General features: G+C 41.1%; 1 protein-coding gene across 1 annotated transcript; it reads right to left on the bottom strand.

Moving 5' to 3' along the window:
- Positions 1–11,622: 11,622 nt before the first annotated feature.
- LOC100413399 (uncharacterized) lies at positions 11,623–13,294 on the bottom strand. Its single transcript, XM_008984417.5, has 2 exons — positions 13,254–13,294; positions 11,623–12,221 (listed from the first exon to the last, which is right to left on the bottom strand). Exon 2 carries the CDS (start codon positions 12,200–12,202, stop codon positions 11,909–11,911), a length of 294 nt encoding a protein of 97 aa, XP_008982665.1. The 5' UTR covers positions 12,203–12,221; positions 13,254–13,294; the 3' UTR covers positions 11,623–11,908.
- Positions 13,295–13,512: the final 218 nt, after the last annotated feature.

Genomic DNA, 13,512 nt, shown 5'->3' with positions numbered 1-13,512 from the left:
CATGTGTTCTCATTTTTCATCACCCGCCTATGAGTGAGAATATGCGGTATTTCATTTTCTGTTCTTGTGTCAGTTTGCTGAGAATGATGTTCTCCAGATTCATCCATGTCCCTACAAAGGACACGAACTCATCATTTTTGATTGCTGCATAATATTCCATGGTGTTTATGTGCCACATTTTCCCAGTCCAGTCTATCATCGATGGGCATTTGCGTTGGTTCCAGGTCTTTGCTATTGTAAACAGTGCTGCAATGAACATTCGTGTGCATGTGTCCTTATAGTAGAACGATTTATTGTCCTTTGGGATTATAGTAATGGGATTGCTGGGTCAAATGGAATCTCTATTTCTAAGGCCTTGAGGAATTGCCACACTGCCTTCCACAATGGTTGAACTAATTTACACTCCCACCAACAGTGTAAAAGTGTTCCTATTTCTCCACATCCTCTCCAGCATCTGTTGTCTCCAGATTTTTTAATGATCGCCATTCTAACTGGCGTGAGATGATATCTCAACATGGTTTTGATTTGCATCTCTCTAATGACCAGTGATAATGCGCATTTTTTCATATGTTTGTTGGCCTCATGTATGTCTTCTTTTGTAAAGTGTCTGTTCATATCCTTTGCCCATTTTTGAATGGGCTTGTTTGTTTTTTTCCTGTAAATCTGTTTTAGTTCTTTGTAATGTAAATTCTGGATATCAGCCCTTGGTCAGATGGGTAAACTGCAAAAATTTTTTCCCATTCTGTTGGTTGCCGATTCACTCTAGTGACTGTTTCTTTTGCCGTGGAGTTTGATTAGGTCCCATTTGTCTATTTTGGCTTTTGTTGCCAATGCTTTTGGTGTTTTGGTCATGAAGTCCTTGCCTACTCCTATGTCCTGAATGGTTTTGTCTAGATTTTCTTCTAGGGTTTTTATGGTGCCAGGTCTTATGTTTAAGTCTTTAATCCATCTGGAGTTAATTTTAGTGTAAGGTGTCAGGAAGGGGTCCAGTTTCTGCTTTCTGCACATGGCTAGCCAGTTTTCCCAACACCATCTATTAAACAGGGAATCCTTTCCCCATTGCTTGTTTTTGTCAGGTGTATCAAAGATTGTATGGTTGTAGATATGTTGTGTTGCCTCCAATGCCTCTGTTCTGTTCCATTGGTCTATATCTCTGTTTTCGTACCAGTACCATGCTGTTTTGATTACTGTAGCCTTGTAGTATAGTTTGAAGTCTGGTAGTGTGATGCCTCCCGCTGTGTTCTTTTTGCTTAGAATTGACTTGGCTATGCGAGCTCCCTTTTGGTTCCATATGAAGTTCATGGTGGTTTTTTCCAGTTCTGTGAAGAAAGTTAATGGTAGCTTGATGGGGATAGCATTGATTCTGTAAATTACTTTGGGCAGTATAGCCATTTTCATGATATTGATTCTTCCTAACCATGAACATGGAATGTTTCTCCATCTGTTTGTGTCCTCTCTTATTTCGTTGAGCAGTGGTTTGTAGTTGTCCTTGAAGAGGTCCCTTATGTTCCTTGTAAGTTGTATTCCTAGGTATTTTATTCTGTTTGTAGCAATTGTGAATGGCGGTTCATTCTTGATTTGGCTCTCTTTAAGTCTGTTATTGGTGTATAGGAATGCTTGTGATTTTTGCACATTGATTTTATATCCTGAGACTTTGCTGCAGTTGCTTATCAGTTTCAGGAGTTTTTGGGCTGAGGCGATGGAGTCTTCTAGGTATACTATCATGTCAGCTCCAAATAGAGACAATTTGGCTTCCACCTTTCCTATTTGAATACCCTTTATTTCTTTTCCTTGCCTGATTGCTGTGGCTAGAACTTCCAGTTCTATATTGAATAGGAGTGGTGAAAGAGGGCATCCTTGTCTAGTGCTGGATTTCAAAGGGAATGCTTCCAGTTTTTGCCCATTCAGTATGATATTGGCTGTTGGTTTGTTGTAAATAGCTTTTATTGCTTTGAGATACGTTCCATCGATACCGAATTTATTGAGGGTTTTTAGCATAAAGGGCTGTTGAATTTTGTCGAATGCCTTCTCTGCATCAATTGAGATAATCATGTGGTTTTTGTTTTTGGTTCTGTTTATGTGGTGAATTACGTTTATAGACTTGTGTATGTTGAACCAGCCTTGCATCCCCAGGATGAATCCTACTTGATCATGATGGATAAGTTTTTTGATTTGCTGTTGCAATCAGCTTGCCAGTATTTTATTGAAGATTTTTGCATCTATGTTTATCATAGATATTGGCCTGAAGTTTTCTTTTCTTGTTGAGTCTGTGCCGGGTTTTGGTATCAGGATGATGTTGGTCTCATAAAATGATTTGGGAAGGATTCCCTCTTTTTGGATTATTTGGAATAGTTTCAGAAGGAATGGTACCAGCTCCTCTTTGTGTGTCTGGTAGAATTTGGCTGTGAACCCATCTGCACCTGGGCTTTTTTTGTGTGGTAGGCTCTGAATTGCTGCCTCGACTTCAGACCTTGTTATTGGTCTATTCATAGTTTCAGCTTCCTCCTGGTTTATGCTTGGGAGGACATTGGTGTCCAGGAATTTATCCATTTCTTCCAGGTTTACTAGTTTATGTGCATAGAGTTGTTTATAATATTCTCTGATGATGGTCTGAATTTCTGTGGAATCTGTGGTGATTTCCCCTTTATCGTTTTTTTATTGCATCTATTTGGTTGTTCTCTCTTTTCCTTTTTATCAGTCTGGCTAGTGGTCTGTCTATTTTGTTGATCTTTTCAAAAAACCAGCTCTTGGATTTATTGATTTTTGGAAGGTTTTTTTCGTGTCTCTGTCTCCTTCAGTTCAGTTCTGATCTTATTTATTTCTTGTCTTCTGCTAGGTTTTGAGTTTTTTTTGATCTTGCTTCTCTAGCTCTTTCAATTTTGATGATAGGGTGTCAATTTTGGATCTCTCCACTCTTCTCATATGGGCACTTATTGCTATATATTTTCCTCCAGAGACTGCTTTAAATGTGTCCCAGAGATTCTGGTATGTTTTGTCTTCGTTCTCATTGATTTCAAAGAACTTCTTTATTTCTGCCTTCGTTTAATTGTTTATCCAGTCAACATTCAAGAGCCAGTTGTTCAGTTTCCATGAAGCTGTATGGTTCTGAGTTAGTTTCTGAATTCTGAGTTCTAACTTGATTGCACTATATGGTCTGAGAGACTGTTTGTTATGATGTCAGTTGTTTTGCTTTTGCTGAGGAGTGCTTTACTTCTGATTATGTGGTCAATTTTAGAGTAGGTGTGATGTGGTGCTGAGAAGAATGTATATTCTGTGGATTTGGGGTGGAGAGTTCTGTAAATGTCTATCAGGTTTGCTTGTTGCAGGTCTGAGTTCAAGCCCTGGATATCCTTGTTAATTTTCTGTCTGGGTGATCTGTCTAATATTGACAGTGGAGTGTTAAAGTCTCCCACTATTATTGTGTGGGAGTCCAAGTCTCTTTGTAAGTCATTAAGAACTTGCCTTATATATCCGGGTGCTCCTGTATTGGGTCCATATATATTTAGGATGGTTAGCTCTTCTTGTTGTATCGATCCTGTTACCATTATGTAATGACCTTCTTTGTCTCTTTTGATCTTTGTTGCTTTAAAGTCTATTTTATCAGAGACGAGAATGGCAACTCCTGCCTTTTTTTGCTCTCCATTTGCTTGGTAAATCTTCCTCCATCCCTTTATTTTGAGCCGTTGTGTATCTTTGCATGTGAGATGGGTTTCCTGGATAGAGCACACTGATGGGTTTTGGTTTTTTATCCAATTTGCCAGTCTGTGTCTTTTGATTGGTGCATTTAGTCCATTTACATTTAGGGTTAATATTGTTATGTGTGAATTTGATACTGCCATTTTGATGCTAGCTGGCTGTTTTGCCCAATAGCTGATGCAGATTCTTCATTTTGTTGATGCTCTTTAGCATTTGGTATGTTTTTGGAATGGCTGGTACTGGTTGTTTCTTTCTATGTGTAGTGCCTCTTTCAGGAGCTCTTGTAAAGCAGGCCTGGTGGTGACAAAATCTCTGAGTACCTGCTTGTTCACAAAGGGTTTTATTTTTCCTTCACTTATGAAGCTCAGTTTGGCTGGATATGAAATTCTGGGTTGAAAGTTCTTTTCTTTAAGGATGTTGAATATTGCCCCCCACTCTCTTCTGGCTTGTAGGGTTTCTGCCGAGAGATCTGCTGTGAGTCTGATGGGCTTCCCTTTATGGGTGACCCGACCTTTCTCTCTGGCTGCCCTTAGTATTTTCTCCTTCATTTCAACCCTGGTGAATCTGACGAGTATGTGCCTTGGGGTTGCTCTTCTTGCGGAATATCTTTGTGGTGTTCTTTGTATTTCCTGGACATGAATATTGGCCTGCCTTGCTAGGTTGGGGAAATTTTCCTGAATAATATCCTGAATAGTATTTTCCAGCTTGGATTCATTCTCTTCGTCACATTCAGGTGCACCTATCAAACGTAGGTTAGGTCTCTTCACATAGTCCCACATTTCTTGGAGACTTTGTTCATTCCTTTTTGTGCTTTTTTCTCTAATCTTGGTTTCTCGTTTTATTTCATTGAGTTGATCTTCGACTTCTGATATTCTTTCTTCTGCTTGGTCAATTCGGCTGTTGAAACTTGTGCATGCTTCACGAAGTTCTCGTGTTGTGTTTTTCAGCTCCTTCAATTCATTCATATTCCTCTCTAAGTTGTCCATTCTTGTTATCATTTCCTCGAATCTTTTTTCAAATCTTTTTTCAAGGTTCTTAGTTTCTTTGCATTGATTTAGAACATGTTTTTTTTTTAGCTCATGGAAGTTTCTCATTACCCACCTTCTGAGGTCTGATTTTGTCATTTCATCACACTCATTCTCCATCCAGCTTTGTTCCCTTGCTGGTGAGGAATTTTGGTCCTTTGTAGGAGGCGAGGTGTTCTGGTTTCAGGTGTTTTCCTCCTTTTTGCACTGGTTTCTTCCCATCTTTGTGGGTTTATCCACCTGAAGTCTGAGTAGTAGCTGATTTTTCTATTGGATCTCTGAGTGGATGCCCAGATTGTTGATGATGAAGTATTTCTGTTACTTAGTTTTCCTTCTAACAGTCTAGCCCCTCTGCTGTATGACTGCTGAGGTCCACTCCAGGCCATGCTTGTCTGGGGGTACCCCTGTAGCAGCTGCGGAACAGTGAGGGATGCTACCAGTTTCTTCTTCTACTATCTTTGTCCCAGAATGATGCACGCCAAATGTCAGTCTGATCAGTTCTTTTTGAAGTGACTCTTTGGATATACAGGGGTCAGGGAGCTGCTTGAGAAGATGGTCTGTACTTTATAGGAGCTCAAGTGCTGAGCTGTGAGCTCCATTGTTCATTCAGGGCTGTTAGGCAGGTACGTTTGAGTCTGCTGCAGCAGAACTAATAAAACCCCTTTTTCTTCTCAGATGCTCTGTCACGGGGAGTTAGGGCTTTCTTTATGAGTATCCATTGCACTGTCCTGCCCAGCTAGGAGGCAGTCTAGTCACTATTTGCCTGCCGAGCCTCCACCCTGCTGCCGTGGGGTCTGCCCTGTTGCCATGGGCTCCACCCTGCTGCTGAGCGTAATTCCCTGCAGTCCTGTTTATATGGGTGTGGTTACGACTGCTGTGGTGATGGTGGCCTCTCTGTTATGGCGGGTTGTCTTGGCAATGGCAGGCTGTGTTGGCAATGGCAGGCTGTGTCAGCAATGGGAGTGTACCTCAGTAGGGGCAGAATGCCTCGGTAATGGCGGACGCCCCTCCCTCACCGAGCTGCACTGTCCTGGGTTCAGCTGTGCCCTCAGTGAAACTCTCAACCTCTAGCATTTTGAATGGCTGTTTTGTTTGTCCCTGTGGGGGTGGGACCCGCCAAGCCTGATCACCTGGCTCCCTGTCTCAGAGCCTTTTTTTTTTTAAGTTGAAGCGTTGACTCTCTCCCAGGTGTTTCAGTCACCTGCTGAAAGGGCACCAGGATCTGTGTGATTTCCCATGCAGCAACCCACTGCGCCAGCTCAAACGTCGCTTCCCGGGAATCTCCTGGTCTGGCTCATTGTCCATGTCCTGTTTAATCAGATGGATATGCTAATCTGCCCTCCCAAATCTCAGATTGCTGGTTTAACAGGACACCCAGACCAGTGCGTTTTGTGCGGAGTGCTGCTGTGCTGTGGCACCAGCCGAAATGGCAGCGCCAGCTGAAACAGCTGCGCTGGCATCCCATGCCTCTCCTACACCTGGGAATTTCCCCTTTCTGTGGGTAACAAAGATCTGTCTGGAAATCCGGCTTGCACTCACCCCTCTGTGCCTTCACTTAGAGCTGCAATCCTGAGTTGCTCTTACTGTGCCATCTTCTTTCTCCCCCTCTTCCTCTAGAACATTTTTATCTTGCAGAAGTAAAACTCAATGCACACAAAACAACTGCCCATTTTCTCCTTTGCTCATTGTAGTTTTGATTTGAATTTCTCTGATGATCAATGATGTTGAGCCTTTTTAAATGTTTGTTGGCTGCATAAATGTCTTCTTTTGGCAATTGTCTGTTGATGTCCTTTGCCCACTTTTAATGGGGTTGTTTTCTCTTGTAAATTTCTTTAAGTTTCTTGCAGATTCTGGATATTAGATCTTTGTCAGATGGATAGACCCCAAAAATTTTCTCTCATTCTTTAGGTTGTCTGTTCACTCTAATGAGTTTCTTTTGCTGTGCAGAAACTCCTTAGTTTAATGAGATCTAATTTGTCCATTTTGTCTTTTGTTGCAATTGCTTTTGACGTTTTTGTCATGAAATCTTTGCTGAAGCCTATGTCCTGAATGGTATTGCCTGGATTTCCTTCTGGGATTTTTCCCCCCGATAGTTTTGGGCTTTACATTTACAGTTTTTGCAATAGAACCAAAAACAATAAAACATTTAGAAATAAAATTAACAAGAGAACAATGATATCAGCAAGATGGATGACTAGAGATGCCCAGTTCTCCCACCACCCCACAAAAACAAACCAAAACAACAGATAACTGCATTCTTCCAATCCATGAACACGAAATTTTTTCACTTGTTTGTGTTATCCATGATTTCTTTCAGCAGTGTTTGAGAGTTCTCCCTGTAGAGATGTTTCATATTCTTCCTTTCGCCTCCTTGATTCTATGCATTCCTAGTTATGTTTTTTGTGTGTGTGGCCATTGTAAATGGGATTCTATCTTTAATTTTACTCTCAGTTTGAACATCATTGATGTATACAAATGTTACTGATTTTGTACATTGTTAAATGGCCATACTGCCCAAAGCAATCAACAGATTCAACATTATTCCTTTCAAACCATGAATACTATTTTTCACAGAATTAGAGAAAACTATTCTAAAATTCATATGAAACCAAAAGAGAGTTCAAATAGCGAAAGCAATCCTAAACAAAAAGAACAAGGAATCACATTACTTGCCTTTAAGCTATTCTATAAAGCTATAGTAACCAAAACAGAATGGTACTGGTGCAAAAACAGACACAGAGACCAAAGAAACAGAATAGAGAACCCAGAAATAAAGCTGCACACCTACAGCCATCTAATTGTTGACAACATCAACAAAAATGAGCAATGGGGAAAGAACTCTCTATTAAATAAATGGTGCTGGGATAACTGGCTAGCCATGTGCAGAAGAATGAAACTGCACCTCTATCTTTCACCATCTGAAAAATTAACTCAAGATGGATTAAAGATTTAAATGCAAGTCCTCAAAATATAAGAATCCTAGAAAAAACCTAGGAAACACCATTCTAGACACTGGTCTTGGGAAAGAGTTTATGACCAATTTCTTAACAATTGTAGCAAAACTAAAAATTGACAAATAGGACCCAGTTAAATGAAAGCACCTCTTCACAGCAAAAGAACCTATCAACAGAGCAGACAGACAACCTGCTAAATGGGAGAAGATATCTGTAAATCATCTGACAAAAGGCCAGGCGTGGTGGCTCACCTCTGAAATCCAAGCACTTTGGGAGGCTGAGGTGGGCAGATCACGAGGTCAGGAGTTCAAGACCAGCCTGGCCAAGATGGTGAAACCTCCTCTCTACCAAAAATACAAAAATTACCCTGACGTGGTGGTGGGCATCTTTAATCCCAGCTATTCAGGAGGCTGAGGCAGAGAATTGCTTGAACCTGGGAGGTGGAACCTGGGAGGCAGAAGTTGCAGTGAGCCAACGGGAGGTCAGATCACACCACTGCACTCTCAAAAAAAAAAAATCATCTGACAAAGGTCTAATATGCTGAATCCATAAGAACTTAAACAACACTACAAGCAAAAACCAAATAATCATATTTAAAAATGGGCAAAAATCATGAACAGACACTTCTCAAAAGAAGATACAGAAGTGACCAAAAAACATGAAATAATGTTCAACATCACTAATCACAGAAATGTAAATCAGAACCACAATGAGATACCATCTCACACCAGTTAGAGTGGCTATTATATAAAAAGTAAAAAAAGCAACAGTTGCTGGCAAGACTGTGGAGAAGAGAGAACTTTTATACACTATTGATGGGAATGTAAATTAGTTCAGCCATTGTGGATAGCAGTTTGGAGATCTTTCAAAGAACCTAAAATGGAGCTCAGCAATCTCATTACAGGGTATATGTACAAAAGAAAAAATATTATTCTAACAAAAGACACATCCACTTGTATGTGTATTGCCGTACTATACACAATAGCAAAGTCATGGAATCAACCTAGGTGCCCATCAACAGTGAATTGGATAAAGAAAATGTGGTGCATATACACCATGGAATGTTCCACAGCCATAAAAAAGAATGAAATCATATTCTTTGCAGCAACATGGTTGGAGTTGGAGGCCACTATCCTAAGCAAATTAATGTGAGAACAGAAAGCTACATATCACATGTTCTCACCTGCAAATGGGAGCTGAATATTGGATACTCATGGACATAAAGATGGCAACAATAGACACAGGGGACTAATAGAGGAGGGAAGAAACGGAAGGGGGTAAGGGTTGAAAAACTACCTGTTGGGTTCCATGCTCACTATTTGGGTGATGGGCTTATTCATATTCAAGCCTCAGCATCACACAATACACCCTTGTAACAAACCTACAAGTGTATACCCCTGTATCAGTCCGTTCTTGCATTGCTATAAAGAACTATCTGAGACTGGGTAATTTAGAAAAAAAAGAGGTTTCATTGACTCATAGCTCCATAGGCTGTGCAGGAAGCATGGCTGGGAAGGCCTCAGGAAACTCACAATTATGGCAGAAGTCACATCTTTGGGTGACAGAGCAGGACAAGAGCAAAGGTGGAAGTGCTGCACACTTTTAAACAGCAGGGTCCTGTGAGAACTCACTCACTATCATGAGAACAGCAAGGGGGAAGTCTATCCCCATGATCCAGTCACCACCACCAGGCCCCTCCTCAAACATTGAGGATTACAGTTCCGCATGAGATTCGGGTGGGAACACAGAACCAAACCATGTCAACTCCTGAATCTAAAAGTCAAAACTATAGAAAAGAAAAAAATAACAAAAAATTTTAAAAAGAAAGTGAACTACAAAGTTACCTAACCAAGAAGGGCATAGATCCCAGTACACACTTCAGGTTTGATGATTGAGAATGGTACAAAAAAGGTTTAATTCTACCTACGGCAAAAAAATGAATAGAAAAGTTAAAAGGAGTTCCTTCCAGAGAACAGAATCAACACCTTGAAAGGAACTTCTACCACTTCTGGTAAACTGGAATGGGAAAAGTGTGGCTTCCCAATGCCTGCCCAGTTTGATTTCAGAGTACTGAGGCCCAGTGGCCACCATGTGTCACCATTATCTTCCTTTGCACAGGGTGGTTTTGATTTAGTTTTCCTGTATCTGCATTGACATTGGATGCTGAGTAATAGGAAAAATGGCCCATTTGTTTGTTTCATAATTTTCTGAACAAAAGGAGCCATAGAAAGACAGGATGGAGATAATTTCATGTCATCTAGAGATCCTAGATTTTGAACTTGCAGGTACCAAAAGGTTTTTTCCTTGGGGGATTGTGTTCTACTTATGAGACAAAGGAGCAGATGGATATTTGAGAACAAGGTTATTCTGTGGCTGAAGCTTGAGGCGCTCACCCGAATCTGTGTCTTTCTTTCTCTGCACACCAGTAAAGTACATTTCTTAACTTTGTGAGGTAGATAGGGCTATGTGACCAAGTTCTACACAAATCAATAAGAACTGAGGTTAGGCATGCCATTTCTCTTTCCAAGTGGGTAAGTTCCCCAGGGAATCTTCTCTATATTCAGTCTATTTCCTGTTCTTGTGCTTGGATTATAGGGCACAGCACTCAGAGATAGCGAGACTGTGTCTCTTCATGACTATGTGGAACAAAGACTTTACTAACTTATATCGGACTTTCACATGAGTGGAAAATAACTTACTTGATGGAGTTCTAACAATATAGGGGGGTGTTTGTTATAGCAGCTAACCTATGCTAACTAATAATAGCATATGATTACAACTTTTTTTTTTCTGCTTGGCTAATTGGTTTGGTGCAAGGAGGCACTTATACTTGGATATGATGGTAGATTTTACCTACTAATTAAACAAAAAACCTTTAGGGTAATAAAACTTTTAGGATAAACATTTTGCATATGGGCTTTGTAATTTTAAATAAAACAATGAAGTAAAAATGCCAAGATCAAAAGTATCACAATTTCTTGAGTTATACCAATGGCATGCAATTTTTTTATTATTTCATTTTCCAACCTAAGAAAAACATCTCTTTTATACTGCCACAGAACAACTTGCTTTGTCTCCCAGTTACAAACAAAAGTAACTTCTTCTATCAATATAAATATATATACACATATATACGTATACACTGTTGATAGTTATATCTTTGTAAATCTGACTTGAAACACGTTGATACTATAAGGAGATGAGTGGGAGTGGGTTTTACAGTTCTCACTTCCGTGGTTCCCACCTATGTGAAAGAGTCCTAAACTGGATTAGCTTTTGTGCATTACTCTGTGAGGACTCCACATCACCTGTGTGTGGTTGTATATGTGTGTATGTGTGTTTGAATGAGGGGTGGGGTAGGGAATGAAGTACGTTCCTCGAGGACATTGTAAATGCCCCTGACAAGCATCGCAAATCCCCCTTATTCTGTTTCTGGTCCAGAGTTGGCACTCAGAGACTAGAAATGACCAATTGAGATAAGGAATGGAGTCTGTGTGTCTTTGGGTGTGTTTGGAAATCTAGGTTGTAGGTATCAAAGAGAAATGAGAAGGAGCAGGTTAGCATATGTAGGAACATTATGTGAAATAAACAGGAATTGGCTGAATAAGTTAGCAGTCTAAAAGCCAGATTTAGAGAGAAGGCATTCAGTATCAGTGAGTCAGAGTCAGCTTAGACAGGTGCTAACTAAATTCTGGCATGACTCACTGAGTTGCAAGAGAGAGCCCTGCTCCAGCCCTGGATGCTTAAAGCAACAGCTTCTAGGTGGCGTTGCACAGCCTCCCATAGGCAGCCCAGGAATGCTTGGCGGGGCAGCCCCCCACCCTCCTAGTGTGAGCATCAGATGCCTTCTGGACAAAACCCTTCTTCACCAACCCATCTCTGTGTATAGCTCCTGTTTCATGAGGGAAAGGAATGAAGCTATAGAGTCAACGACACAGAGTCAAGAGTGGGATTGAAAGTGAATTTAATGGGGGTATAAAGGAGCTGAATCATTTGCTTTCATCTTAAGTCTCTCTTCAGATGAATTCTGAGCGGCTGAAAACTAGCTCTGGTACTAAGACCTTCAGCTTCATTCAGAGACTCAGAGTGTGCTGGAAAGAGAGCTTCATAGCACATTCTTTTTTTCAGGGAGACAGAATGCTAATTGCAAGGCAAATGGGACTCATAAGCAGAATGGGATAGGGGATTCAGCATCTTGTGGCCGGCTCCTCCAGGGCATGGCTGTGGACCACATTACTTCTGTGTGGTCTTCTGCTGGGCTGGTGCTGGAGTGACTGTTGAAGGGCAGGGCTCAGGCAGCTTGGTGGGGCAGGGCTCTGGAACCTTGGGCTGGCAGGGCTCAGGCAACTTAGGGTGGCAGGGCTCTGGAACCTTGGGCTGGCAGGGCTCAGGCACTTTGGGGTGGCAAGGCTCCTTGGTTTTGGGGATACTTGGTTCCTGGGGTGGAGGCTGGCAAGGCTGTTTCACCTGCTGTTGCTGGAGCTGAGGGGGTGGGGCGCAGGGCTGCTTCTGCTGCTGGGAGCTCATGCTTCAACAGTGGCTGGTCCTAGAAAAAGAACCGATGATTTAAATGGAGAACAACTAGGGAAGAAGCCATGGTAAATAGCACTTCAGGACCCTTAAAAAGCAAATGTTCTTTCTTTCCCCTTCTTGACCACAAAGAATACTTGATTAATTTCTGAGTCTTTGAAAAAGAGGAACTTAAAGATGATTTGCTCCTATTCCACTGGAGCAGGGCCTCTCCTGGTGCCCTTTTTCTTCCTACACAGCACAACAACAGGCTTCTAGCAGGAATATGAAATGCTGGATCATTGGAAATGTGAGGTTATTTAAAAAAAAAATAAATTCAATCTACCCACTCATTTCTGAAACATAGCATGGCTTATCACCTATTGTATAACTCTGACCTCTCTAGGACCCCACACAATTCCACCTCTGGCCTGACTCAAGTGCTCCTCAGTCTTAAATGTTTTCCTTGTTCCTGCCTGTTCAAGGACTAACCAACCACCACATTATTTCATATGGGACTTTTAGTGGCTTCTCTAGAGAAAACCTTTCAGAAATCTCTGTATTCCCAAACTGTTACAGCACTTGCCCTGATCACCTGGCACTGATAAGTTACTATTACACATTGCATTTTAGCTCCCATTTGCTGAATGAATTGGAGTATCATAGAGAACATTTTCTGCTGCTTAAATTATTTATTTGTAACCAATTTGCCAAATATAACAAGCTCTCATTAAAGTGTCTGTTTAAAGAATAAAATTCTCTGTATTAAAATTATAAATAAGAAGAAATTATAATATCAGGGAAAATGCTGTGGACCTGGGTTCAACCCCCTGCTTGCTGACACAGAAAGAGGAATGAAGAACTGATATATCTGAAGTCTTTCAAGCCCACAGTATGATTACTTTTAAAACAAGGATATTCCTAGAGGTTATAATTCAACTGAACAGCCTGCATGGCTATGACCAAATTCAATAATGAGGGAAAAAAAGATACAAGAATGCCAACGAGACACTATTAGAAATTAAATACCTAGAATGGAAGGTAAAGAGTTCCAAGTAAAGAGACTCACCTGGTGTGCAGAGAGGAATAGTCCGTATGCCCCTCAACGCTGGAATGGTGTTCCCAGCCAACTGGCTTTTTATGCAGGGAGCAAACCCTGCCTCAAGGAAACAGGATCTGTCTGGGCTGCTGTGCCTTCATTCTTCACCTGTCAGACATGATTCACCCCTCTTCCCTCATCCACCTGTTGACTCAACTTTTGTGATGAAACTTGTGGCACTTGCTGTCTGACAAGGATGTCACCTGGGCTTTATCCCCCTGAGTACGCT

The sequence above is a fragment of the Callithrix jacchus genome, chromosome 18 (genome assembly GCF_049354715.1).
Source record: "Callithrix jacchus isolate 240 chromosome 18, calJac240_pri, whole genome shotgun sequence".
NCBI classification, from domain to species: Eukaryota; Metazoa; Chordata; class Mammalia; order Primates; family Cebidae; genus Callithrix; species Callithrix jacchus.
The sequence above is the reverse complement of the archived record's forward strand: the minus strand, read 5'-3'. Positions and strand labels throughout refer to the sequence as shown.